The sequence below is a fragment of the Manacus vitellinus genome, unplaced genomic scaffold, assembly GCF_001715985.3.
Source record: "Manacus vitellinus isolate BGI_N305 unplaced genomic scaffold, ASM171598v3 scaffold_16_pilon, whole genome shotgun sequence".
NCBI lineage: Eukaryota > Metazoa > Chordata > Aves > Passeriformes > Pipridae > Manacus > Manacus vitellinus.
This window is the reverse complement of record NW_021939189.1, coordinates 2,676,845-2,704,374: the sequence shown is the minus strand read 5'-3', so window position 1 is coordinate 2,704,374 and position 27,530 is coordinate 2,676,845. Positions and strand designations below refer to the sequence as shown.

Here is a 27,530-nt window from a genome sequence, read left to right as displayed (position 1 = left end):
GGCAAACCGTGCCCAACACGGGAGCTGTCTCTGGAGTGTGGAACTGCCCACGGGAAGCACTCCCCTCGGCTCTGTGCTTCATTAAACACACAGAGGATCTGGCAGGGGCTGGCAATTAGATACAGAGCTTTCAACTGCTCACGAATTCACTGCAGATTCCTCCCAGATTACCTCCACGACACAATCCATTGATCAGAGGTGTGTTCTCAGGCTCCACAGTTAATTACACTCCCTGCTGATGGATGAACAGCAAAGCCATCGCTGTGAAATTACACTGGGAGCAGAATGCCAAGCAACACAATCCCAAACAAAGACAAAAGGGGCTGGGAAGGATTTTGGAGCTTTCAAGGTTAAAGCTGCCAGCAAAATACACCGGGGTCATCACAAACAGGGGACAGACGTGGCAGGGGGACACTGTCCTGAGAGAAGGGACAGCTCAGCCAGACTCCCAGCCCTGTTGAGTTTGTCCACTCGCAGAAGGGGATTATACAATGCTGGGGAGGCAGCCAGGCGTGCTGGGAAGGATGCTGGAGTCTGGAGACCCCCACTGCACTCATGATCTCAGCTACGTTCTCATGTCCAGACTTGCCCACTGCACTCTTGGTTTACAAAGAAAAATGCACTCAGAGACTGAGGCCCAGACTGGGAGGCGAAGGACAGCTCACACCCAGAGCCTTGCTCCAAAGGCCTGTGTCACTAGAGGAAATCCAGCTGAGGCTGTTCCCAAATACCACACCAAAGATCCCTGGAGCCTACCCAGCACTCAGCAAAGAGCCAGCAATATGGACACAGCATGCAAATCAGATGTAACTGTGCTCAACCTCCTCTGGCCTGTGCTAGGCAATCCGGGTAGACACAGTCCTGCCAACTACTCCAGCCTCCAACTCCTTCTCTTGCTCACTTGAGAAACACCTTCCTCTGTCCATACTAGCCTTCACTTGTCTTGCCATCCAAGGCCACTGGAGATGAGTTGCAACAATGCTGCACTTCCTAAGGTGCAAACAGGGAGCCCTTCTAATGGCCCCAGAGCACAAAGGAGTCCTCCCAACCCAGCCTGCTTATCCCATCAGAGTAAAGAGAGAAACCTTTCACAAAATGCCTTCTCTTCAAGTTTTAGCCAAATCTGGCCACATGCAGAGCCACGCCAGCAGGAGGGATGGCCATGGGTGTTTCAGCCCAGCTTGCCACCACATACAGTGAGTACCTGGCAGACCTGTGCCCAGCCCAGCAGGCTCCTGCCAGCTCCTTACCTTTCACCACGCTCAGGGTGGCATCGTTGCTGTAGCGCTTTCGGGCGGCGTTGGTGGCCACGCAGTGATAAGCCCCGGCATCACTCTCCTGCACATCCACGATTTGGAGGACACCATTGGGAAGAGTTATAAACCTGAGTGAGCAAAAGGAAGAGTGTGAGACAGGCTGTGCCTTATCCAAGCTATTGATCCCTCCCTTTTATCCTTTCCTTTTCCCTGCCAAATGTCTCATGTCTTGGTAATGACGGCAGAGTGGGATCAAGAAACCTCTGAGCAACCCAACCTGTGGTTCTTCAAAAGCAGCGGATACAGACCTATCCATCACCTTGGAGTCTTCACAATACAGAATCTGCGTTTGAGAGACCAGGTTAAGAGGGCTTTGCTGACACAAACCATCTGACAGTACAAATCAAATCCATATACACACACACATCTACGTACACACTTGTAATGTCTCCAAGCACACAGGTGCTTGAACACACACTACAGCCAGTTTCAGCACTTGCTTTTCACAAAGATTTGGCTGCCAGAGAAAAAAACACATTGCAAAGAAGTCTGAACATCATCCTTTTCCTGCTGCACCTCAAGTGCACGAAGGGACCAACTGATACACGGTTGCACCTTCATGGGCCAAAGCAGCCGCGGCACAGCCATCTGAACCTGCACCATTCCCAGGTTGTGGTGATTCCTTTCCTCCTTCCACAAGTTTCTGGCTTTTCACAAGCTGACAAACTTACAGCTGGGCACTCAGAATCCCCCCATTTGCCCATGGGGTGCTACTGAGCAACACTTCCACGGAGTGAAATGGCTACAAGGCTCACGACATGAACACAATCCTTGCTGCATTACACTGAACAAAGCTGATGATTAGCAATTAGCATAAAAGTAGGAGCTGGCTGTCAGCATCTCCATTTTCTGCCTGGATTCCTAGATGGCAGCCTCTTTATTCTTGAACGCAAGGCGCAAAGCCTACGTGATCCTTTTTAATTATATATGAGATCCATTTTTAATTGCAAGTCTCTATATAAACAGAGCTGCTGAGGTTTGACAGGCAGCTCTGGGTTATCAGTCTTCATTATGAAGAGGACACATTCAAAGGCAATTGCTGAGGGCAGGGATAGCAGCTATTCCACGGGAACAGCACAAAGACAAGTTATAACCACAAATGCCAGTCCTGCCATCCACAAAGATCACAGTCAGTAAAACTGGGGTTCTCCAGGTGCTGAGACAGCTGGAGTGCCATGAACAAGGGTCATGGAGCCAGGAAGACCTTAAGAGATCACTCATCCTGCATTCAAACCACGATCCCCAAACACACATCTGCTCCTGCAAACATTTTTCCTAAATCTGCAGTAATGGAAACACATCCCTTACCCTAAGCAGTCTGTTCTAGAGACAAATATCCCTGCTACAAGTCTAGCATCAATCCTGGACCTCAGCTGCTGCAGTTGAGCTCATCACATCTTGTCCTCAAGAGATACCAGAGCTCCTCCAGTGACCATTCTGCCTCTACTGGCACAATCCTACAGCCTGATTCATGGACACCGACCAGCTGAAGCTTCCCATGTACACAAACCCAATGCCACAATGCTTTACATCCCTAAAGCCACGATCCCACTACTTACAAAGACACTTTGCTCATGATCAAGCTCCAGAGACCTCAGAGGAGGCAGCACCCAAAAGCCCTCATCAGGATGCCTCATCAGGACTTGGGAGAAAGATGACAAATATTTGCATCCCCTCAGCTCTGTGGAGGGAAAGCCTCCCACTGCGATAATATTTATTTTTGTCGTGCATCTGCTATTTGAGTCTGTAATTAATATCAACATATTTCAAACACCAGGCAAGGCATCTCCCAGCCACAAAAAGACACTCCAATTATGTATCACAGATTCAACAAGGCTAGGAAGGACCTCTGGAAATTGCCTGTGGCTTTTCTTCTCTCAGAGCGGGGTCAGAACCGTGCCCACAGTCATGCCCAACACTCTCAGTTTCTCTTGAGGGCAGAAAACAAGCTACTGTGTTTCTAAAGTGAGCAGGAGTTGGAGACAAGGGGGGTGAGTGGGAAGACTCCATCAACACAGAGCTTCAGATGATCCCTTCAGCAAGGTAGAGGTCTGTTTAATGCAGTACATCCTGTTGGGAAAGCATGGCAGAGGTAAGGATTGCTCTGCTGGGGAAGCGAGCAGGGAAGAAAGGCAGGATTTCTCTATCTACCATTTCTCCTAGCTGCTCACAAAGCCTCCAGCTCTTCAGGACCCCAGCAGCCCTGAACTAGAAGCTTCCAGGCAGCCTGCAAGGGCACTTGCTCCATCCCCAGGCTCTCTGCGAGGAAGTTTCCCTGATGACTCAGAGCAGACAGTTGGCGAGGGCTTTTCTTCCACGCAAAGGGCAGAGCTTTCTGTCTGCTCACCTTCTTTGTGGATTAAGCAGAACACAAAAACCAAAGGACAGACAGACACACTGGAACCTTGGCAGTCTCAAGAGTTCTGCTGTTGACAGCTGCAGTGTCAGGATCTCACAGGAGCCAGCCTTGAAGGGTAGTGAAAGGCAAGTGCCCCACCTGGAGCAGGTTGAAGGGCAGCACACTCAGACCAGGGCACAACTACCACGGACACAGAGCAAGAGCAACAGGGCACGCACATGTAGCTGTTCCCCTCCCTGAGCAGACTGTACCTGAGAGCACAGAGGGGCTCACAGCTGCTCATCAGGGCAGTGCTTAAGAACTGAAATCAAGCACTGCTGCCTTGTGTCCAAAACCTGCAACCCTACAGCTCACAGAACACTCCAGCACTAACAGCCCAATTCCCTCTCCTATGTTCTCCCCAGTAAACTGCCAGCACACCCTTCCTGCAGTCTTTTGAAGGTGTCCAGAAGAGACCAAAGCACCAATCCTCAGGACAGTGAGGAACCTGCAGCTCTGTTGCAGACTCAAAGTCTGCAAGTCCTTTTTCTCACAGCTCAAGAGCCCTATTTGAACATGAGCCATATTAAGGCTCTCCTGACACTGCACAGAAATAAACTCTTCACACAGATAAAACCCTCCCTTAGCCAAAATGTGGAAAAATATACTGTGATTGCAGAGCATGTGATCTGGAGGTTATGGATGTGCTGTGCAGACCTCCAAAGGCCTCTGGTTCATAGCAAGTGCTCATCTTGGCTCTAGAGAAAATAAACGGCAATTTGGAGCCTGATATGAAACCCAGCCAGCATCTAAAGAGAGAAGAGATCACGCCAAGAGATGCTGCACACACCCCAGAGCAACTGCAGTCTAGAGAAATCCTGCGAGCCACCTCTCAGCAGCTGCTGCAGATTTAAGACCGTGTTTTTTCAACATAATTCAGAGCCAGAATTGCAAAATACTTCTGTGCCTTACTCACGCACAGAGTTTAGATTTCGTCCTGAACAGGGACAGGAAAGGTATTCCAAAAACACCAATCAGCACTTTACTACCCTTTAGGGTGTCTAAGTATTTTTTAAGCTCAGCCTTCAGTATCTTTGAGGTGGCACCATGTTAGAACCTGTACCCAGGGGCAAAGGCTGTAATGAGTGCCCACAGGTAAGACCAACAAAGAAAAGGGGGAAAAAAAGACGAAGGGAGAGAGGGAGAGAGGGAGAGAGGGAGAGAGGGAAGAGAGTGAGGGGGAGGAGAGAGGAGAGAGGCGAGAGAGGGGAGAGAGAGAGAGAGAGGGAGAGAGGGAGAGAGGGGAGAGCTGAGAGGGAGAGAGGGAGAGAGGAGAGAGGAGAGAGGGCGAGAGAGGGGAGAGAGGTGAGAGAGGGAGAGAGGGAGAGAGGAGAGAGAGGATGAGAGGGATGTGAGAGGGAGGAGAGGCTTGAGAGAGGGAGAGAGGAGAGAGAGGGAGAGGAGGGAGAGAGGGACAGAGGGACAGAGGGAGAGAAAGAAAAGGGGAAACAGAAAAAGAAGAGGGGGAAGCAATGTGAGTTTTCCACGATTATTCTGTCTTAAAAGGAATCCCAAGCCCTGGTGTAACAGCACTACTCCAGGGTTGTATCTCCAGCCTCAGAGCCTGATTTTGCACCCCTCCCAACCTTGCTATTCTGGACTATGAAATCATCCCCCCCACCCCTGCCCAGCCACAGGATTGCATCTGCACAGGCTCATCCCTGTGTGCACAGGAGGGAGCCCACAGCAACCAGGGCAGCCTCAGATCCGGTCCTCAGGCACGATGCAGGGAGGATAACACAGAGCTCTGGTTGGCAGCCAGCGTTTCCTGGAATTCACTTAATTCCTTCGAAAGCCGGTTATATTAAATCCAACAACAACTAGACAACAACAAAAAAAAGCAAATCCTTCTGAAAAAGCATATTAGCTAGAACATGATTTAAAAAGCAAGATTTGCAGCCAGAGATTATGGCCTGGCTTTTACAAGGAAAACAATTTTCAGGCTGCCTGTGATGAAAGCAATCCCTGAGCAAGTAATTTCACAATATCCATCGAGCTGTCTCATTAAAAAGCCATTGCCCTATCTATGGCACACTTCTCCCTGCAATCCCTTCTTTTTTGTTTTTTGGTTTTTTTTTCCCCTTCCTTTTTTATTAATTAATTTTCTTCTCCTTACAAAGCAACAGCCTCCTATAAACCTTTAGATGCCACACTTCGGACTCAAGGATATAAGTGGTTATTCTTACAGAAAGCCACTGCTGCAAAAGTATTCCTAAACCTTACCCCACCCCTTTCTTTCCTCTCCTGCCTCTTGGATTAACTTCCCTGGGAAGGAAACAGCTCCTTCTGCAGAAAAGAAAAGGAGTTTTTAAGAACTAAAGGACAATTCAGTGACTGATCCCCTGCAGAAGTCATGTCTACAGACCAACTAACAGCCAACTAATAGTTTATCCCCTTCTCATGCCTTTAACTGACTTTCATTAAGGAAAAGGTATCATGCTGCAGGACTCTCATCAGTTCCAAAAAAATAAAAAAAAGGAAAATTCAGGGTCTTTTATTAGTTGCCCTCCCAACGTGGGAGTAAAACAAAGAGAAAGACCTCCCAGGTTACTGAGCACACACTGTGCTCTAGAAGAGTCATTAACCCTCAGATAAATCCGTGTGGGAAACTGGTGAAGAAGACAACTGCCTCTAAAGCCACAACCAAAAAAAGAAAAACTGAACTGGAGTTCAGTTGGGTACCCCCAGTACCCCATGGTCAAATGGAGAAATATCGCTCATGCCAGGTCCCAGTCCCCCAAAGAATTCCACCTCACTTTGTACCAGAGGACGAGCCAAGGGCAGTCCACGCTGCAGCTGCCGTGCCCTGTCCCAGGCACACACAGGTTCTGTGCTGTAACACAGCACAATATCAAGTTGAGTTTTTGTCTTCTGTGGCTTGGATCTTTGGGGGAAAGTTAATTTTATTTAGGTGTTTTATATGTTGCATGGGCCCCTCGAATACCTCCTCTTAAATCACTTAATTAACAGGCCCAAACCTGATCATTTCTACCTTCTTAGAAAGAATTTCCACATCCTGAATGGTCAGGTTCTGTTTTGCTCTTTTTCAAGTTGACCCAGGAAAGCAACCAGGGAATCACCTGGGTTCTGCTGGAACAGGTTCATGGTCCTTCTCCCACGTGATGACAGGGGAGGGCAGCCCTTCGATCCGACACTCAAACCGGGCCATGCCATTTTCTTCCACCGTCTGCGACTCCGGTTGCTGGAAAAAGCGTGACAATGCTGGGGAAAGAAAAAGGGAAGGAAAGTTAATAACTCAGTGCTTCTGCTGAGCAATGCAAACCTGCTATGATGTATGAGCTATGAGGAAGGCTTTTCTCTCCCAAAGATAACCCGAAGTGCAATTCCTCCCTTTCCTGTGCCCTGCAGACCCTCAGCAGTCCGAGCAACAGTAACTGAAAGGTTTCAATTTGCAAATTTGCTTCTTGCCTTATTTTCTCCCTCAAGGCAACAGCGTGAGAGAAAGGCAGGCAATTAGCTGGTTTCAGCAGCTACCTTCCTAAATTGCTTCCTTGTCTTTTCCCTTGCTCAATTTGGGAAGGACATGCACAATGAGAAACAGAAGGGAAATGCCACAGCCGGAGAGATGAGAGTTTCCCCTTGTCTTGTAGCATTCCTGCAGCCACAGGAAATTAAAGCAAGGTAAGAGGAAGAATAAAGCCAGATGGCAAGTTATTTACACGAAACAACTGCCAACGGGCTGGCAGTACTGGAGACCAGGGGCAGAGGCTGAAAGGGCTATGACCCTCCTTCTCCTACCTGCAAAAACCAACCTTATCCTACTCAAGCAGATGGGATGCAGCCAAGGGGACACAGACACCTTGCTAAGAGGAGGATGATGGATTTCATAAATGCCAGGACACTTGCTTGCTCTCCAAGGCTCACCCCTGTCTGCATGTGTCTTTACTATAGGGTGAACTTGTTTTGGAGATAAAGCACTAAGGTTTGGGATTGCTCTTGGACCGCACCCTGCCCATCCTTCACACACAGCTGCCTCATCTTCCCCCCCTTCCATCCACAGAGCAAAACCCTGCTGACTCTGGGAGCAGAAATCCTCCCCCGGGGCTGTCAGCATCTGTCCTATCAATGGTATAACCTCAAGGCATCTCAGTCACACGGTGGAGAGTTGAATATTCATGCAGGCTCCTGGATGGGGGCAGAAAGCCTGTATTCTTCTCCACCACAAGAACTGGCTCCTGCTTTCAATACGTCTCTGTTAAACCGCCCTTGCTGTGAAACCCACCCTGCCGCACAAACCATCCAGCAATGCTGGAACACGGTGCCAGAAACCCTCAACGTGGCACAATAGACATCAATTTCAGCCAGAAAACACACTTGACTGCTGGGCCAAGAACAGCACTGTGCTCATAAGGACCCCAAGTGACCTTCTGGCCCTCCAAAACAATCATGTGCTTGTCCCACCACCGCTTTCCAAGAACATCCATCATTGCTCTGGATTTTGTAGGACTCCAAACTTGAAGTTTTCTTTGCACTCACACACACACAAACATCCATGCACACACAAACACGCTTTATTGCAGTGCTAGCTTGAGAAAGTATGTAGAGTTTTGAAAATGAAATGCTTTTACATGACCCATTTTAACCTCGGCATATTCTCAGCTGTCATTAGTGTTTTTCTTTAATTTAAATAGTTATCACATGTTTCAAGCAACTCATTGCTCTCCGCAGCAGCTACAGACCAAATTCTCCCACCAGCTGTCCACCAAGTCTACTTTTCCAATTCCATACAAATGGCAATGAAAAATATTTTTCTGGGAAAAAAAACCTGAAAAAGACATTAATATGTAAGGCCTAAATTCAGCCAACTGCTTTAGTATGCTCAAATATACACTGCAGCCCCCCGTAACACAGAGTCATTTCTACAGATTACAAGATCTTTTAAGCTCATGTTAATAAAACTTGCTGAACCCAAGAGTTTAAAGAAAATTCATCAAGTGCCAGCACATGTTCAGGATGGCACCATCAAAACAAGCTTCTCCTGGCAGCAAATATCCTTAATCATCTTTCCCATTATTCTCTTTTCATCCCACAGGTATAAATGATAGTATTTTGGCAGGCTCTGGAGGGTCATGTACCTGGGAAGGTCACAATGGGAGGGAGGAATCCTTCTAAAAAGAAGAAATCTGTAGGCATCTCTGTTTCCTCTGCTTCATGTTGGGTCACCTGCCTCTCTGCTGTTCATTATTAAGTGGCATCATAGTGGTGTACAAAAGGTGACAGAGCCTCCTGGGCTACCCAGGTTACCAGGCAATAACCTGTCCTGGCTATTCCTGCCCATCAGCTGCCAGACCTGTGCCTGCAAGCTTGAAATTCCCTGCTGAGAACCGAATCCTGCCCTTCACCTCCATCCACAGCCCCATCTGCCTGCTGTGCTGGGCTCTGGAATGGCTCTTCAAAAGCAAAGAGCCAAGAAATGTGCCCGTGACAGATTCCTCATTAGGATGTGGAGGAGCGTGACTAAACAGCGCCCCTGATTAGGGAGTGTCCCTCTGCTCAGAGCAGCAGGAACAGCCAGGCTTCCCAAGCAGAGTCACAGCTTCCCGGCAGAGCTGGGAGCTCTGTGGGTGCCAGAGCTTCAGCCCTGGCAATGCCCAGCAAACTGGTTTGGCTGTTAGTACCTTCTTGTGATAACTCTTGCAGGGAGAATTCAGAAGCTGAGCTGCTCCGTCACATTCCATTGACAGGATGAGGATAGTGGGGGTAGGGATAGACTGGAAAAAATCGCCTCTGCAAGCAGCAGCCTGAAGCCTCCCTGGTGAAGGAGAGGACAGGAACACAAACAGGGATCTTTTGTGCACAGAAAGCAACACCAAACCAAGGTAAGAACAGTGAAAAGGTTCCTCTGATGCAGAACTGAACAAGACCTCTGGATCTCAGCCCTGCAAGGCTCAGGCACAATCGTGCTGGTCAGGCTCATCACTGCTCCACAAGCATCTGCATCAGACTGAGGCCAACACTGGGATCAAAGCTGTGATCCCTCTCTCATCCCAAGGGGCACCAGGGTGAAATGGAAGAGGCAGAACATGTCCAGCACCTCCAGTGCTACCAAACCCAGGCTCAGAGCTGTGGTGGTAACAGCTGGTGCTGGGAGGAAAAAGAACCAGGCAAGGCTGCTGTGGGAGGAGAGCACTGGAGAGCAGGTCCTGCTACTCCAATGCACTGCACAGAGGAGTCACAGTGAGTGCAGGACAGGCTCCAACACACTGCTCACCCCGGGGCCACAGGGATCCTTGGAGGGGCTGTTCTCCCCCCACAAACACGTTCTGATGGAAGGGGCTGCTGCAGAAGTGCTTCAAAGTGAGAGGTTTTCACGTAGGGAGGCAGGGAAAGGAGATGCTTGAGGGGAAGAGGCAAACAAAGACAATACACACTCAACATTATTTTCCACTCCTCGGCTAAGGTTTAGCTTGCAAAGCCATCCCGAGCCACAAAACACCTCCTCGCCCCTTACACTGATTATCCTGAACACCTTAATAGGCCACTCTGTAAAAATTACCCACTGCAGGTGAGAAGGTGAAGAGCATTACAGCAAATTGCCCTCGGTGACATGCCAAAGTGCCGGGCTCTGCGGGCTCTGTGCCTCCAGGAGTGGAGCAGCAGCTCCCTCCCCGCTGACATGTTAAACCCAGCTGGAGCCAAGCCGTGTGTGCCAAGGCTTTTAGCCCTGAGCCCAGGGGTGACTGCAGAATGGTGAAACACAGCACCCTCCCCCTCTCCCAGCAGCATGATCCATGCAGGAGGCTGTGAGCTTGGAAAGACTGCCAGCCAGCAACACTACACCCTAGGCAGAAAATGCAGTCTATGCAAGGAATTCAGCCTTCTGAAAGGGGCTCGCTGCTCTCTCCCACAGCGCTTTGCCCCCAGACTCTGTGTGCTCATCCTCTTTGTACCTTCTGTAATTATTAGTAGGTGTTTCCAAGACGGGGGCGGCTTCAGCCCCCACTGAGATCACATACACCACCCAGATCACCCATCCCTGAGCCACTCACCTCTGAACAGGCCGGGGGTGGAAGGGGGACATGCACAGAAAGCCATGGGAGTGATTTGCCAGGGCCCCAGGGCAGAGCCAGCACAGGCTCGGCCTGCGGGGCCACACGGAGGCACAGGATTGCTCCTGCTCTCCACAGCCACCAGCTCCCCACCTACTCAAAGCAGCACATCCACAGATGGTCCAGAGCCTGTGCATTCACCCTGCCCAGCCTGGCTCTGCCTACAGTCATCAGCCTTCACTCACCTATGCACCTAATCCACACAATAAATAGGATAAAATCCATAAAATAAATCCTTAAAGTAAGAGCAAATCCCAGCCTGCTGTTCCTCAAATCCCGTACACACCGTGCACCGCAGAGAAGAGACGCTGTGCATGTGGAGAGAGGATCACGAGAGCCCATGTGGGTTGATTCCTGCTTTGGCCTGGCTTCCAGGTGCAGGAACACTCCAAACCTCTCCCGAGCTCGCTGCCAGCAGCCACAGGCGCTGGCTCGTTCCCTCCAGGCACAGCAAACGTCTTCATCTGACAGTCACAATTACTGTAATTTTCTACAACCTCCCTTCGCACAAAATGTTTAAGCTAAATTAAAAGCTTTAACAAATCTCCACCAATGTAGTTATTAACAGGTAGAAAGCTACACCTTCCCACAGCTACAACAACGCCCCTGGTATTTCCATGTGGGAACACTCAGGGATCTGAGAAACCCACCAACCTGATTCATCAGCCTGAGCAGCTGCTCATTTAACAGACACACTCCCACCACGTTTCTCACAGCCTTGCTCCTCCCCATTTGCCACGGCCACCGCTGCCACAAGCTGTGGATGGGGACCATGGCACAGATCTCCCTCGGTGGCACACAGAGTGCCAGGGAACACTGGGCACTTCTGAGCCACATGTTTATCCAGCAGAATGCCAACAAACTGAACTCCTGGGCCACGGTGGAAGGATGGAAGTCGTCAGTGCCACAACCTGCACACACCATGCAACTTTCATCACTCCAGCCTGACTGCTCCAAAGAGCCTCTTCCAGCTCCAGGCTCACTGCTGCCTGGAGTGTCCCCTCCCTCCACCTGGAAGCTGGCAGCCCTTACACAGAGGTGCCAGAGCTGCTCTGGGGCTGCCAGGGAGGAGAAGGGGACTCCCTGAAACATGGCAGACACACTAACAGCACCAAAGCAGTGCAGAGAAAGACAGGTATTCTGAACCCCTCCTACCTGTCACTGCAAGACTCGGTGACACACAGTGTGACCCACATCCCCACATGGGATCCCCATCCCAGGGAAGCAAAGGCCCTGCAGGCCAGAAGGACAAGCTGATGGCAGGAATAACACATCCCACCTGCTGAACAGGTTTTCTTCTACTGCCCTGTCCTGATCAGCAGCGCCCAGGGCAATCAGCACAAAGAATAACTCCATCCACAAGCAAACAGCTTTTACAATCCTCACCTGCTCCAGCTGAATGCTCAGAGAGCAAGGGCTCCTGCCCAGCCCACAGAACAAATTGAAGCAGAGATGCATTTCATTAATCAATCCCCTCACTGCTCTCTGCTCAGCAGTGGCTATTATGGTATGTCAGGTGCACGTGTGTGCCACAGAGGCAGCACTTTCCCTGTGCAGATGGTAATAAAATGAGACACATGAGTACACACAAGGAAAGAGAGTTCACCTGAAGTTCCCCATTTCTGAGAGAAACCCAGAATTAGATGGAAAGAGGCATCACCTATGTAGGCTCCTCTGGAAAAATCCAGGGGGAAGGAAGGGCAATTTAAATCAGTCTCCTGGTTTTGAGGTGTCTCCACTGTTCTCACTCATGAGAAATCAAACACCAAACCCAGGACCATAAGAGAGACACAAATCATTGCAACCAGGCAAGAGGCACAGTGCAAACTTCAACACAAATCACTCCTAAAAGGGAATATATCCTAATTCTGGCTGTCTGGAACCAGGGCAGGAGCAGCTGAATAAATCCTCCTGTCCTCCTGACAGCTTTTCTACTCCAGGACTCCAACCTCCACCTCCCCAGAAAATACCTCCATGCAGGATCCCTGACTCATCCCCACAGCCCTTAGGGTCCTTTCACTTAACAAAATGCTGGAACCAGCTATTTACCTGGCACCACAAATCACAGAAAGGAGGGAACAGGAGGGATGGGTGACCAGCAATCTGTGGCTGCTGCATGCTAAACATTTTCTGAGCAGAAAAGCAGGACATTTGCAAAGGTAAAAGACTTTCCCCCTGATCTGCAAAGCTTCATCAACAATGCTGGTTTCTACAGCAAAGCACTCACAGCCTGAAACACCCACTTGGCCAAACCTGGACAGCCCTGCCTGGGCTACCAGAGGCTGAAAACATCCCAGTGTAAAGAGGGTGTCAGAACATCCACTCTGCATCTTCACCCACCACAGCTCTGATCAAGTGCCCTGATGGTGTCCTGTGCACCTGCATTCAGCAATGTTTCCATAAGTCACTGCACTAGAGAGAAGTGTTGCTGTATCTGCATTATTTTCTAACCTCATCTGTTTTGTACATCAAGGAATCACTTATCGGCACTCACAGCCTTAAAATAGCTCCAGGAACCAGCCCTGAACACAAAGGAATTTTATTCTTGAACGCCATGCAAAGATTCAGTGGTTCAGACTTTGGAATGTCCTTCTCAGAGATCCAAACAGAAACCACCTGGAAGAGCCCTTTCCCTCATCTCCTCCATTACCAAGAGAGATTCACCTCACAAGCTGTCACAGCCAGACCCCCCCCAGTCACCTCCCCAGGCACAAGGTGCTGCCCTCGGGGCTGTGAAGTTCCCTGCAAAAACAAGCCCTGCCTTTGGAGAGTGATGAGGGTCCTGTTTTTAATTCATGGCTGATGGCACTTACCTGGGAGAGTTACACAGGGTGCTCACAGTGGGATAACAGGAAGTCAACGCTGCTTATTTGTGGACTATCCCTAATCCCCTATATATCATTAATAGAACTTGACTTCATAGACATTTTATCTCAAACTCTCAGGGAAGCAGGTGCTCTGTATAAATACCAGGAGGGGAAGGAAGGTCAACAAAAAAACCCAGAACACTTACTTGAAAACCTGACTGCAGCCGTCTGACTGGTGACAGTCCCTAGGGAGCTGTGAGACACACAGGAGTAATTCCCCTCAGCACTGGGATTTTTACTGTCCTTTGCCACAGCCTGGGATGAGATGAAGAGCGATCCATTCGGAAGCACGTGGAGATGTTCCTGCTCCACTAATGGAAACCCATTCTTCTTCCATGTGATGTTGATCACTTGCTCAGCAGGGGTCAGGTTACAGTCCAAAACCACTTCTTGGTTTGGCTCCAGTATCACCTTTGCAGGACCAGCACTACAGCTCAGGTCCAGAGAATCCCCTTCCAACAGGCTCCCTGCAAAGAGAAGACAGTGTTGCAGAAGGGTTTGCTTTCCTTGGTTAATCACATCCCAGTTTTATACAGCAAAGGAAGCATGGCTGGAGACACCAGGTGAAATTCAGCCCTGTGAGGTGGCCAGCACCTCCCATGACACTTGCACCCTGCATTCTCCATCACACACCCCTGTGGCTGCACAACCTGCACCATTTCTGCCACCCTCCACTGGGTCCAGCAGCCAACCCTCCTATCCGTACTTGCTTTCTCCAGGCTAGATTCAAGCAGAAAACAGCTGGAAGACAGTGAAGTGATGGCAACAGCAAGAGCAAGCACAGAAGATGCAGTAAGGGCCCAACCTGCCATGACTGCCCATTACAAGCAAAGGCTCCCCTTCACCTGCACACCAGAGCCTCCTCCAAGGCTGATCAACCCCCACAGGACAACTAAGTTGCACGGGTATCCAGGCCCAGCATGGCATCCCCATAACAGTGACCACAACTTGGTTGGAGCAGGTGCCCCTCTCAGTGGCAGTAAGAGCTCAAGTCCAGCTGGGAATCCATTAAGACAGCAAACTCCCACTGACTTTCATGGACTGGGAAACTCGTTTCAAAGCAAAGACAACAAAAGAATGGCTAAAAACATGACCTGCTGTCTCTGAGCATTTTACCCCTTATAGGTGAAGCCAGAATGAGAATGGATGGGTGCATTTTTCCCACTGGAAAAGAATATTCCAATTGCTAGCAGACAGTACCCAGCATGTGCCCTTAGGCAACCTTCCTGCTGCAGCCTGAGGCCGGAGCAGTGACCAGCAGCAAGCTCAGCTGAGCAGATCTTGGTCTGGCCAACTTCCAAACCCACGTACTCGAGGGGAGCTCCACCTCTGAAACAATGCTCAGCATTTCCTAAAAGAATATTGCCATTAATAAAATGCATTTGCCGTTAGAGTCCTCCAGAGACACTAAGTCAATGTTAGCTGGCAGCGCTGCTTCCACACACCAGCAATTTCAATCTCTGCTGTGCTCAAACCATCACCATCCACTCTTTTTATGGCTCCGCTCCAAATTATTTTGTCACTGCTCCAATCAGAAATGTTTCCTGCCTCTATAACAAGTTTATCAACACTGGATATGAACCACATGGCTCCCTGCCCGTCTCCTATCGCAGAAGGCTACAGATTAATTTTATAGGAATTCAAACACCCTATTAAACCTGCTACTACCTACTGCTGATAAAAGGGCTGCACTTTAAAAGAGTGTGTGTTAAGCATGCAATTAGGGGCAATGACACGCAAAATTACACGTGCAGGGAGATGGAATTATTTCAAGGCGTGTGCCAGAAACCGCAGGTGCCCCTGGAAGGAAGGGTTCAACCCTGCCCACGTGCGGGGCCAATTCGGTGCCCATGGGATGGGAACTTGTCGGGTTTGCCATCGCTGCTGGGTGGTAGAACAACCACCAAGAGTTGGAGTTGGCCAGTTCTGTCCCTTCAGTGATGAGGAGGCTCCACAAGTCCCTACTTGCCTGCTGGCTGTTAATTGCCATCATTATGGGAGAGAACAGACCCCGCCCCAAGCACTGTCACCTTCACTAGCTGGTCCAGGGGGCAATCTCCCAGTTCCCAAAGCCAAACTCCAGCAGGATGCAGAGATGCCCATGTCACAGTCAGCACAACAGCCAGGTGCTGTACTCCAGGACAAAGGGGCAGCCACTGCCAACACAGAGCTGCTTGCAAGTCCCTGGATTTAGGGTTTTCCCGCATGGATGCTTCCACCATACTGCTGACTCACACTGTGTGGGAAGAAGGCACAGCCAGAAGCAGCAGCCACTGAGCTCCCCACATGCACACACCACAATGTAATTTCTGGATTTGTCAGCCAGCACAGCCCTGGCAGATCCAGGCCACTACACAGGGACTGCCACCAAACCCCTCCCGCAAGGGCAGTTCTGCCCACTCATTCTCCTGGAGCAGATTAGTCCTCTGAGGATCACAGCAAGCTACAGAACTCACTCAGTGGCTCCACAGGAGGGCAGAAGCAAGGGAACATGAACCTGAAAGGCTGCTCCAAACATACTGGAAAGAAATTGCCCCTGGAAGCCTTCCCTCCAAGACAGCCAGCACCAAAACACTGTATGAAATAGGGAGAAATCAAGCCCCCCAAATATACCTGTGCAGGTGACAAGGCCAAACACAGGAGAGGGTTAACAGTCTGTGGCCAGGGAGAACTCAGCTGAGCTAAGGACAGGAGGCAACTCAAATGCTGTCATGAGAACTCCCATCCACATGAGAACCCTCATCCATGGAGAAGCAACGATCCAGACATTTCTCCAAAGTCCTCATTCTTTGCCTTCCCTTACATTTGTTGTCCTTAGAAGCTCCTGTTCATCGCTTGGGGAATGGCCCATATATCTGTCCCATTTTCTATTTTCTTCAGACAGTAATTAGAATGGCATTTTGCTGGAAACATTCCTCCTCTTCCAAAGGTGAAGCACAAGGGGACAGCTGGCTGGCTCAGGCAGCCAGGAATAGAGCAGGGATCTGCAGTGCAGCTTCCCATGGTAATAAGCAATTATCAGCCTCTCAAACTTCAATTCCTTAAAAAATTCACTCAACCTGCTTTCAGCAGAGTAAGAACAAACAGCTCCATACTTTCCATCACAGCAAGAAGTAGTATTTGCTTTTCAAAAACAAGTGGTGAAGTTTCTATATCCCCAAATCACCCAGCTCTTTTCCACAAAGTCAAAACCTACCTGGATCCAAGTTGGTTGGTCAAACACATGTGACAACCCAGTGTTATTTGTTATTTAGCTCAGCCTGGAAAGGCCTCCTGCTAGGCAAATGAAGTTTCCAATCCAACATCAGGCTGCTCTGACCTGTCCCAAATCATCCAGCCCTCCTTCCTGCCCTTTCAGCCCCAAAATACTGCAGTTTTGGTAGACAGGCCACGGAGCATACAGAGGTTGAGCAGCAGGGTCCAGGACCCAAACGGGGCATTGCAAAAAGCCCCACTATGAGTCTTGTCCTGAGATGTTCAAAGAACTGCATAAACACCCCCTGATTAAGGAAAAAATACCTTCCAGGCTCTGGAAATGTAGGAGGAGGTCTGGTTCAAAACACTGCACTAAATTAGCAAGCCTGACAATGAGATAAAAGCCCCTTAAAGGGAAAGGATCAGAAGAGAGTAAAATTAGTCCAAGTGAGATCAAAGACAAATGAAATGAGGAATGTTAAGTGCTTACAGAAGCTCCTGACTATTTCCAACCTCCATTCTTCACCCTGTAGTGACAGGAATGGGCAGGGCCCTGCTAAAGCACAGAGCCACGTGCTCGTGCAGCCTCCTGCTCACCTTCACCCTCTGCCCTGCCCGAGGTGATGCTGTGATGAACGGAGTCAAGGGGGGCTTCCAGGGCAGGAGCCAGGAGGGCTTTTCACACCTCAGTCCCAGGCAGGTGTTCCAGCTACAGACCTGGGCTTTGGAGCTGGAGAGCTTTTTGCTTTTGACTCCTCCGGAAAGTAGGTACAACTGTTGAGCTATTCCAAGGCAGACAGGAACAGCTTTGAGATTATAAATCATGTAAAAGTACACACTTACACATAGATACACACAACATACATGTGCATTCACACACAGAGTTCTGGAGGAATGCAGATGTATTCAAACACAGAGCATGCCCTGGAAGGGAGGGTCTTTGATGCAGCAAGTTAAAAGCATTTTGTTCCCATGAGAATTATATTTTCTGACCCAGGCTCTGCAGGGGTTTTTTACTCTCCCCCATGTTGCAAACCCCTAGGCTATAATGTGCATAAAAACAGCCCAGGAGAAAAATGTTCTTTTTCTTCCATCTATTTCCTCACTTCCATCAGCCAGCCATCCACCTCCAGCGTCCAGGCCCAGTGAAGTAAATTAAAAAGTCTCCTGTTGAGTGGCATAAAAAAACAAGGCGTTTCAAATGAACAAAGGTCGTCAAATCTTCAAGGCACAAAGCTGTCCCCTGCCCTCCGTGGGAGCACAGCCCCTGCCAGCCTGATTTCAGAGCCAAGGCAGGCATCTGAAAACCCGCATTAAACCAGCCAACATCACTTCCCCAATCACACATCTCAGCATACAGCCAAACCCCACTCCTGTCACCTCCTCTCCTCAGCATCAAAGGGAGGCAGGAATAGCCAAACTTACCACTGAGCAAAGGGGAAAAAGAATGGATTCTGTTGGGTTTGCAATTTCAAATCTGTAACTAAGCAGGTGAAGTGTGAGCGAGAAACACAGCGAGGTCCGACAGATCCCTGACAATGCAATTACTTGGGCAGAGGTGAGACCCTCACAGCAGTGTTTTGCACATCCAGGACGTGCAATACTCCAAGCCCATGGAGATGGGAGCTTTCTCTCCATGGCTAAGAACAGCACAAACTCCCACTTGTCTCCTTGCACACAGGGCTATTCTCCTTCCCTGAGGTTTAACCACTTAAATCAAGGTGGAAAAATCCAGACAAGGGAGATGCTTGTCCTGGTGAAATTTTGGCTATCGGCAGTAAACATGTCCTTGAGCTCTGCTACACAGCATGAGCAAATAAAAGGTTACTGTTCAACAGGAGACAAATGGCTTTGTGCAGAGGAGAACGAGTTGTGGTTTAGTAATTACTGTAAAAACAAAACATACAGGCATAAACCCAAAGGGATGTGATTCTGTGCACTGGCATATCTGTACTTCTGTGTTTTTGGACAGCACCTGGCACAGCTGGAATCACCTGATCCACAATCCCTGAGTAAGGTCCCTAAGGCAGACAGAAAGGCAGTATTTGGTTGAGATGTCCTATCTTCTCTTGAACAAACTCGTCAAGCTGGGGGAAGTCAAAGAGGTTTAGGCACACACAAGATCCCAAGGCACAACCACTCCTAGAACCCCCAACCCACTCCTACAACCCCCACTCAGCAATTCCAAGGCTCAGACCTTCACTTCAAGGCAGGGGAGGCCCATCTTTAGCACAGCTGAGTGAGGCCCAGGGAGCAGCTCAAGGACACACAGCCCAAAGCAGCCAAGGAATGACAGCTTCCAGTGCCTTCCCACGAAACCCCCTCCAACACTTCCAGCCCAAAACAAAGAGAGCTGCACAGAGCCAGACAGGACCCATTACAGCACAGGCCTTGGGAGATTAATACTTCACAGGGAGCAAAGTACAAGGGTTTCTAATCTGACACACTTCCAGAGCTGACATCACTTCTAGTTCTTGGCAGTCAGAGACTTTCCTGGGGAGCCGCTGTTGTGCTGCAGGTCCCACAGCCTGGAGCCTGGCCAGCATGTTTCCTATTCCACACACATCTGGCACTTTGGAACTGGCTTGTGCACCTTGCAGAGCTCCAGCCAAAGAAAACCTTCCCAGGAACAAGGAAAGCGGCTCAGGCACGGCGAGCAGAGCACTCGGCCGTCGTGTGTGTTCTGTGGGAGATCAGGCAGCGAGAGGAAAGGGCTCCTCTCTCTCCTCCACATCCCGCAGGAGGTGGCAGGAATTCAAACTGCATTTGAGCCTCTGCACTGTCGCCTGCCTTAATTTATGTATTTATTTTGGATGTTGAACCCGTGGAACTCAACAGCACAATTAATCTTATTTAATTGGGAGTGAACGGCACGAAGAAAAGTGAAGTTACTACTTCCAAAGGGTTTTCCTACCTCTCAGCAAGCCAACTACTGTGCCATTGTTCTGCTTAATGCAACCTTCTGCCGATGCTCTTCAGACACTCTTAGAGCTGTAGAAAATCTTTACGTTCCCATTGTCTAATTCAAAGAGCTTCTATACTTCAGTGTGTCCCCATTAAAGCAACACAAAGCCCTCTTTCTTCTTGGAAACTTTATGCATTGACAATTACAAGTCAATAGCTTGGTCTCAGTCTGTTTTTAGGGCAATTGCACTTTGCAAGTGGTGACCCAGAAAGCAATCTGGACGGAGGTCTCAACAGAGTCTGCATGCTGGGAGCTCAGCAACATCAGCCCTGAGAGCAGAGCCGGAGGAGCTCTGGGCTTGGAGCACCCCACTCCCATGATCTCTGCAGAATGGGAGGCTGCAAGAGGAACTGGGCACCTAAATCCCCTCATGCATCACTTCTTCAGCCTCCCCATGGCACAGTAAAACAGAAAACATTCTTCCATTCAACCATAACAAGGCCTATGAGATGGAAGGGTCAAGATCCCTACATTCCCTTTCCAATGACCAGATGTTATTGGAACTTTCCACCTTGTAATGGCAACACAAACAAGAAAGTTATACCTGCACCGCCCATTTAGCCTCTCTGGAACAGAAGGCTCCTAAAAGCTATATCCAGAGCTGCTGGAAAGACCATTTTATTAACACTTGATATCCAGCCACAGCAGAGCAGTGCTCACCAGTGGGAATTCAGCCTTATCCTAATTCTGCATATAAGCAACCTAGATGGTTTATTTAATAATGCATCATCTCCCACTGCTGCAGGAGTATTTATCCAGCTGGCAGCCAGGGACTCTCAGATCATCCCCTGTCACTAAGCTGATCCCAGCCTTTCAGGAGCAGCTGGGTGCCAGCCCAGCACCGCAGGCAGCAGGAGACAGCACACGGAGAGTGTCACCATCCCCACGTCAGGGGGCCGGGTATGAGGCCATGCCAGGAGCAGTCCCCTCACACCCTGCACAGATCCTGCTGCAGGTCATGGTGTGCAGTGTCCTGGTCAGTCCCCAGCTCAGGTTTGTCCTGGCACACACTGGTACCCAGAATGAGCACTGGCAGGGCAAGGTGGAGCATCTCCCTGAAGAACGATACTGGGCAAGAGCCTCTGGGCTTTGCCCTCTTCAAATCCCCAGTTAAAAACAAGAGAGCAGAAGGGATGGCATGGAAGAAATATTATCTGAAACACAAGCAATGCTGCATTGCTGTTTATAGGTCGTACCTGTAAAGAATGATACCATCTAAAGCTGTAATTACAGTAAAGATGTGCTGGTTTAGGCTGGGATTGAGTTCATTTTCTTCACATAGGTAAGTGAATATCTTTGTGTATAAATATAACATACATCAAGGAAAATATCAGGGAAATAAAACAGCTGAAAACGTCCCCATCTAAGTAGTTTTAAAGGTGCTCCCAATGCTAAAGTCAACTGTAGCTGCTCATTTCAGCCACCCAAGACTATCAAAGCCACCAATCCGTGGCTCGTGTAACCCTGGAAACTCCAACTTAATAAAGTATCAACTGATTTCTAGAAAGGACTAAATGCTCTCATGCTCCTATAGAAGCATCAGGTTTGCCCAAATATCTGGATGATGCCTTGCAGACAGGGACAAACACCACACCAGCTCTCAAAATCAAGCTCATTCTCATAGAGATGTGTGTTATTCTGATGTATCCCCTGCAAACAAATGGTCCAGAAAGATGAAACAAATCAATAGCAGTAATAATTTATTCATCATGTTGAATTGTCAACGGCAATTATAACGGTAAAGTGCTTGACTTTCACAAAGGTTAAGCCTTCGTATTTCTCCTCTCTGACCCTAGAAAGGTTTCTGAAGGCAGATAAGTCTAGAACAGGCTGAAATCTAGATTTGCTGAACTCAGCCTTTTTCAGTTCTTCTCCCCAGGGTGCCTCACAGTGCTGACAGCAGAACAGGGAGGGCTGTCCCCGTGTACAGGACTATCAGTGTAAGCCTCCCTTGCGCTGAAGGATGATTATTAAAGTGCCAAAGTGACTTAAACACTAAAATCACTGAAAACCTCTTTGCAATCCCCACACTGCCTGAGGCAGGGAGGGCTGAGCTGTTCCTGTGCCTTTCCCACCTGCTCCACACCAAGCACACCACACACCAACCTTGAGGCTTCGCTCTATAAACAAACATCTCCAAGGCAGCCTCCACCTCCTGGCTCTCGTCCTTCCCTTCTCAAAAATTCAGTGAGGAACAGCTGAGACAATCCCTACAGAAGCTGCTGCAGGCACGGGATGCGTGGGGAACTCAGGACAGAGCCCTGGGTTTGCATCCAGAGATTTACAGTGTGGAGGCACATTAAAATTACAAGCTTGAACAAGCACACTGGAACAATAACACATCAGAGTCCTGTAATTGGGCCCTGAAATACACTTAGTGAAAAATACAGACCAGCTGCAATGTTGGAAATGCTCCTAATGCAATCCAAGGTAATTACTGGTAACAGACCATCAAACAAGTGCATTAATATGCTCTGATCAGAGAGAGAATCAGATGGACAGTCTGGCACAGCAGCTTGTACCTGCAAATTATGTAAATGATTTGAAAGAGCAAAGCCCCAAAGCCCTAGAAACACTAACTCTAATGAAAGTTATTAAATGCTATTTTTGTTATCTGCTGGTGTTAACATCAGAAGGCCCATTTGCTGCAGTGACTGTAATTGTGCTGCTGAGCACTGGTCCGAGCTGAATAAGCCTGAGATTTGCTGGTTTAAAGGACCACATCAGGCTAAAATGACTGCCTTAGATTTGCATGACTTCACGGAAAACATTTAAACACATAACGACTTCCTGCATTTTTCACTGATGTTGAAAGGAAACCCAGTCATTTTGCTTTTGTGAGATGCACAAGTTCCTGATTTTACTTCATCGCACACACATTTGATCTGCAAACAACACAGAGGAGTCTGAAACAAGATCTGTTATGTTACCTATTTTTACACTTCAACTATTTCAGTTTAGCATATTTTTAGGATATACTTTCATCTCTCCACGCCTCAGAAAACTAAAAGTATGCAGTATGATACAAGCTCCAGTATTATCCCTCTTGAGAATAGTCACTTAACCAGAAGCCAATATTGCCAAATAAAATAAACAAAGATCCTTCACCTTTGGGCTACAGTTAAAACTCTAAGTGTATTTTGTAGCTCTTTTCCCCTGGGTTAATGGCTTTGTATATTCCAAAGATACAAATATAAATACATTAAATTGAAAAATGCTCAGTTCCAACAGTGAATATTTTATCAGTCAAGATCTCACCACCCTACAGAAATTGAAGAAAAAAAAAGAAAAAGCATCATACTCAACTTCAAACATTGGGAAAAGTCAATGCCCAGAGGAATGCAACTGTCCCCACTGCAGGTCTGAATCCTGCAGCCAAACTTCCCAACCAACAAGTCCCATCCTCTCTACCAGACAATTCTTCACCCTTTGCAACTCAAACTTTTAGATGCAAAATGCAGTGTAAAGCTCTGGAGCAAACGGACAGAGCCCACCCTGCCTCTCCCTCATTTCAAAGGCCTCCAGAAACTTGGGCTGCACTTCAACATTTCCAAAGAAACACACCGCATGTGATTTTATTTTCTTTTTTTTTCACGCTGCAAGACAAGCACACTTCCAGCTTTAACAGAACACCCAAAGACTCATCTACTTCCAGTGAGAGTCAGAGCCAGCTCCAGTGGATTCCATGGTGTGGTTCATTGTCCATCCTGCTTCCCAGCAGGTCAGGCATGTCCCATGTCACCAAGCACAGCAAGAAAGCCTGGCAGCAAAGGAAAGAGGAAGAGTGTGATACAGGGAAAGGACATGAGCCCTCTGACTCTGCCCTTGCTTGGGCAAACAAGGCTTGTGCTTTGAGTGCCAGCTTGGTCCAAGAGCCCTAACTCACCCACCAGGGCAATATGCAAAGGAGCAGGCGATGACAACAGCTGCTCCCATGTATTAGTTGTCCCTGTTCCCGCTCCCAGCCCAGTGTAGGACTCACTGCTCCCTTTGCAACCAGACGGACACGGCGACCCTGACTCCAGGCAGCAGGAAAAACACTTCTCCATCACGTGTGCTTTCCCCTTCACAGGCTCCACTTCCAGTTGTCGTGCCTGTCATTAAAAGGAACTCACAACCCTGAATGATGTGCTGCAATCAATACAAACAGCCATGAGATCCCCGAAAAAGGACGTGGAAGCACGGCCCAGCAGCGATTTTATGACCAGAGCAGACCCAACTCTCCTGAGCATTTCCACTATTTACACTGAGATCAGAAAATTAAAATGATATTTTATGCTTAATGGTTTGAACAAGACCTGTGAAGTCCTTCTCTCAGTCCCATTTACAACACAAACGCCAATGACAGAGCAGCAGATGGTCAGAAACACTCCCCTAGAATATTCAGGCGATTCAACTTGAATCTGTGCCCAAATCATTTAACTTTAATGGATTCTTTCATTAACAACCAAAGAAAGGGAATATGGTTGCCAGGACATTAAAATCACTTTTTCAATTATACTGTTATAAAATCGAACAAATTAGCTGTAATTCTTAGCTGAAGCCTAAATGGAAGCACGACTTTATGAAAGAAATGAAAATTGATTTGGATTAGTGGGCATCAAGGGCTTTTTAAAAATTAACAAGATTCTTATGACTTCATAGCATGGATGGATTAGCTGGAGGTTTCGCTGCCCTGGCTTTGCTACCTGCCAAGGCATGGCAGCTGGTTTCACAGCATTCGTTACAGCAGGTTTTAATTAGACTGAGGGGAGAGGATGCAAGGATTGAAGCTGGAAACAAAGTTCTAGAGAAGCTGGGTGGTGTCTGAATTCACCTTTTGGACCTGGCCCAGCAGGGTCTTGGCAAAACCCCGGGAAACCAGAGCATCTGAGCTTCAGCAGGATAAGGACTACAGGCTGGAGTGTTTAGCTTGGGGTGGTCTTGCTTGAAGATCAAGGCAAAACTGTACTGGATGCTTCATAAACATAAAATAAAACCAAGCCCAAGATATCTGCTGTAAAGAACATACAACTTTAATGCAGGCTATTAAAAACATAAAGGAAAAAAAAAAAAAACAACAGAAAAAAACCCCAAAACACACCACAAAACCCCAAACCAGGCAAGGATAACAACGGGAGCAGCAGAAAGAGCAATTCATAAAGGAAGCAGGAGCTATAACACTGGGCACCAGGATGCAAGTTACCTACAACACAGAGCAAAGGGGTCACACTAGGAACAAAAATGCCCTTTATATTGTATAATATGAACTTAATGAAAGAGACCTTCACTGAACACATCCTGCATTGATCCTACAGAGCAGGAACCCTAAGATGTACTTTAGAGAGCCATCCCCTGCCAGGGAAGGGAGTGATTTGGAACTGCTGCCAGGAAAAAAAAGAGACTGAAACCAAGCTGGAGACTTTTATACCTGCACTGGACAAAGCCTTTTTTAATTTATTTATTTTTAAAAAGGAAAAAAAAAAAAAGGCACTGCTGGAACAATCCTGTTCTGACCCCTGTGAGCCGGACGGGATGTTCCAGCGCTCACGCTCCACCCCGAACACCCCCGGGATGATGCACTGCTGAGAGCACCTGCCAGCTGGCACCACTGGCCTCTCTGCAAGGTAAAGGCAGCAGAACATTTCAAAACCATTTTCATGAAATCTTGCAACACAAAGCACTTCAGATGACTCCCCTTTAGGAGTCAGCATTTCATATTTAGTTATTTCTGCTCTTTATTGCAACACAGCGGGTGACAATTTGCATCAGTAAAAGCTGGCTGGAAAAGTTAAATCTTTCTTTGGACAACTGTGAATATTACTGCTTTGCCATAGGCATGCTGCTTTGTCACCCTGTATCTGGCTTTCAGATATGCCACAGGGTAATGTTCTCCAATAAATCAAGAAGAGCTGTACCCTTTGAACCAAGCTTTGCATTGTAGTCGCTGTGGGTCTCCGTGTGCTTGTTAGCAGGTTTTATATTTAAGAAAATAGGAGAAGACATTTTAAATCCAGAACCTTTCAAGCTCCAAGCTTCTTGAATGTCTTCAAGTTCTTTTAATGATTTAAAAATCAGGGCACCCTCTGGTTTTCTATTACAACCAGTGTCAAGACTTGGCCTAGTAGGGTAGCAACTATGCACACGTAACACACACAACCAAGACCTTTATCTCATCTGGGGCAGGATCTGAAAAGCCTGGAGTTGGTAAGAAAGGACACCCCCGGATGAGAGTGTCACTGACAGTGATCTTCTTGTAAGGCAAAGCAGAATGGGCTTCTCCAAACTGGTGCTTTAGGCTGAGGGTGACTTTTACTTTTGCAGCCCTGCAATGGCACAGGAGCAGGCACACTTCAAATTAAGGTGCTTCTGCTGAATGGCAGCAAACATCAGGGTAGGGAATGGTAATTTCCAGCTAAAAGCATAAGAACATCCTCACCCAAACTGCCTGAGCCAGCCAACCAGTGCTGATAAACACTATCAACTGTTCCTGTGAAATCTGGCCTCCAGGTTCACACTGCTCCCAGCCAGGAGCAGGCAAAAAACTGGCACTTCTCAGAACACCAGCACCTCTGTCCATCAACTGTGATTTAAAAGTACCTACAGGGACTTCTGAATATCCATTCTGACATGTCTACGAGAAGAAGCTTATTATTATCATAATTATTAGTAACAATTATACAACTATTATATATGTTAATATATGTCAACAGAATAAGAATATTAATATATTCTCTACAGGGTATTCCACAGAATTAATGAGATCTCGTAATGAGCCTAACCTCTCTGACATCTTGCTGATACTTATTTCTAAGGAAGCTACTAAATTCCATGTGCATCTGCTCCAGCAGAGCCCTGGCTTGCAACTCACTCCATACCCATGGGTGCAAAGGACGTGAATGCTGATGAACGGAGGTTTGTGCCTTGCTGGGGCAGTGATGGAAGAGGGAGACGTGCAGTTACTCCTCTTACCTTTATTATCAAGCTGGTTCCCTCTACTACAGGCAGCTCTGAGCAGCCAAGCCTTAACCCAGCCCAGCTCCTGCTGCAGTGAATGCCAGCCAGTCCCCAAGAGCTCTTTGTCACTGACACATCAATTCAAGCACATCACAGCACTGTCCCTATCTCCAGACCCACCTTCTCTCCAAGACATTCAAAGTCAACTCCAGCAAGACTGCTGCTCACAGCCCTGCTTTGATAGTGGCTTTAGCTGGCATGCAGGGCTTCCCACCCTCTGACACCTTCCCAACACGCTCAGGTGCCAAGGAAAGGGAAATAAGCACTTTCCCATGCACTGGGAAAGAAACCCCAGTGCAGTCATTAAAGCCAGTGAAATCCACCCCCAGGACACTCAGAGCCAGGCACAGTGATATAACCAGGGGCACACAAGGCAACTGCTGTGTTAATTTGCATCCTACCTCTTATACAAGCTGAGATTTGGGAACAAGAGGTAACTCATTCCAGCAGCAGACCCCAAAAGCCCTAATTCTCTGGTAGTGAAGTCAGCAGTAAAATTCCCACAGACAGAGGATTTAGCCCTCGAGAAGTCCAAAACAAAAGCAGCATCTGTGACTCACCCAGGAGACCCACAGCCACAACAGTGTAAAAATTACATTCACATGGACCTGATGCCACTCATGGAAAACAACTCTGGAGCCTTTCTGCTGGCAGACCCCATCTCTGAGCACGCTTCTCCCCCTCTTTTGTTCTTTATAGGATATTTGCATGGAAACAAGAGAC

General features: G+C 48.2%; 1 protein-coding gene across 1 annotated transcript in view; it reads right to left on the bottom strand.

The window, feature by feature from the left end:
- Positions 1-27,530, bottom strand: part of LOC115307303 (immunoglobulin superfamily DCC subclass member 4-like) — a 57,048-nt gene that overhangs the window by 11,969 nt on the left and 17,549 nt on the right. The window contains exons 4-6 of the mRNA XM_029958775.1: positions 13,798-14,118; positions 6,795-6,936; positions 1,251-1,384 (exon numbers count right to left, since the gene is read on the bottom strand). Of these exons, the coding sequence (XP_029814635.1) occupies positions 1,251-1,384; positions 6,795-6,936; positions 13,798-14,118 (597 nt within the window). The remainder of the gene's footprint in view (positions 1-1,250; positions 1,385-6,794; positions 6,937-13,797; positions 14,119-27,530) is intronic.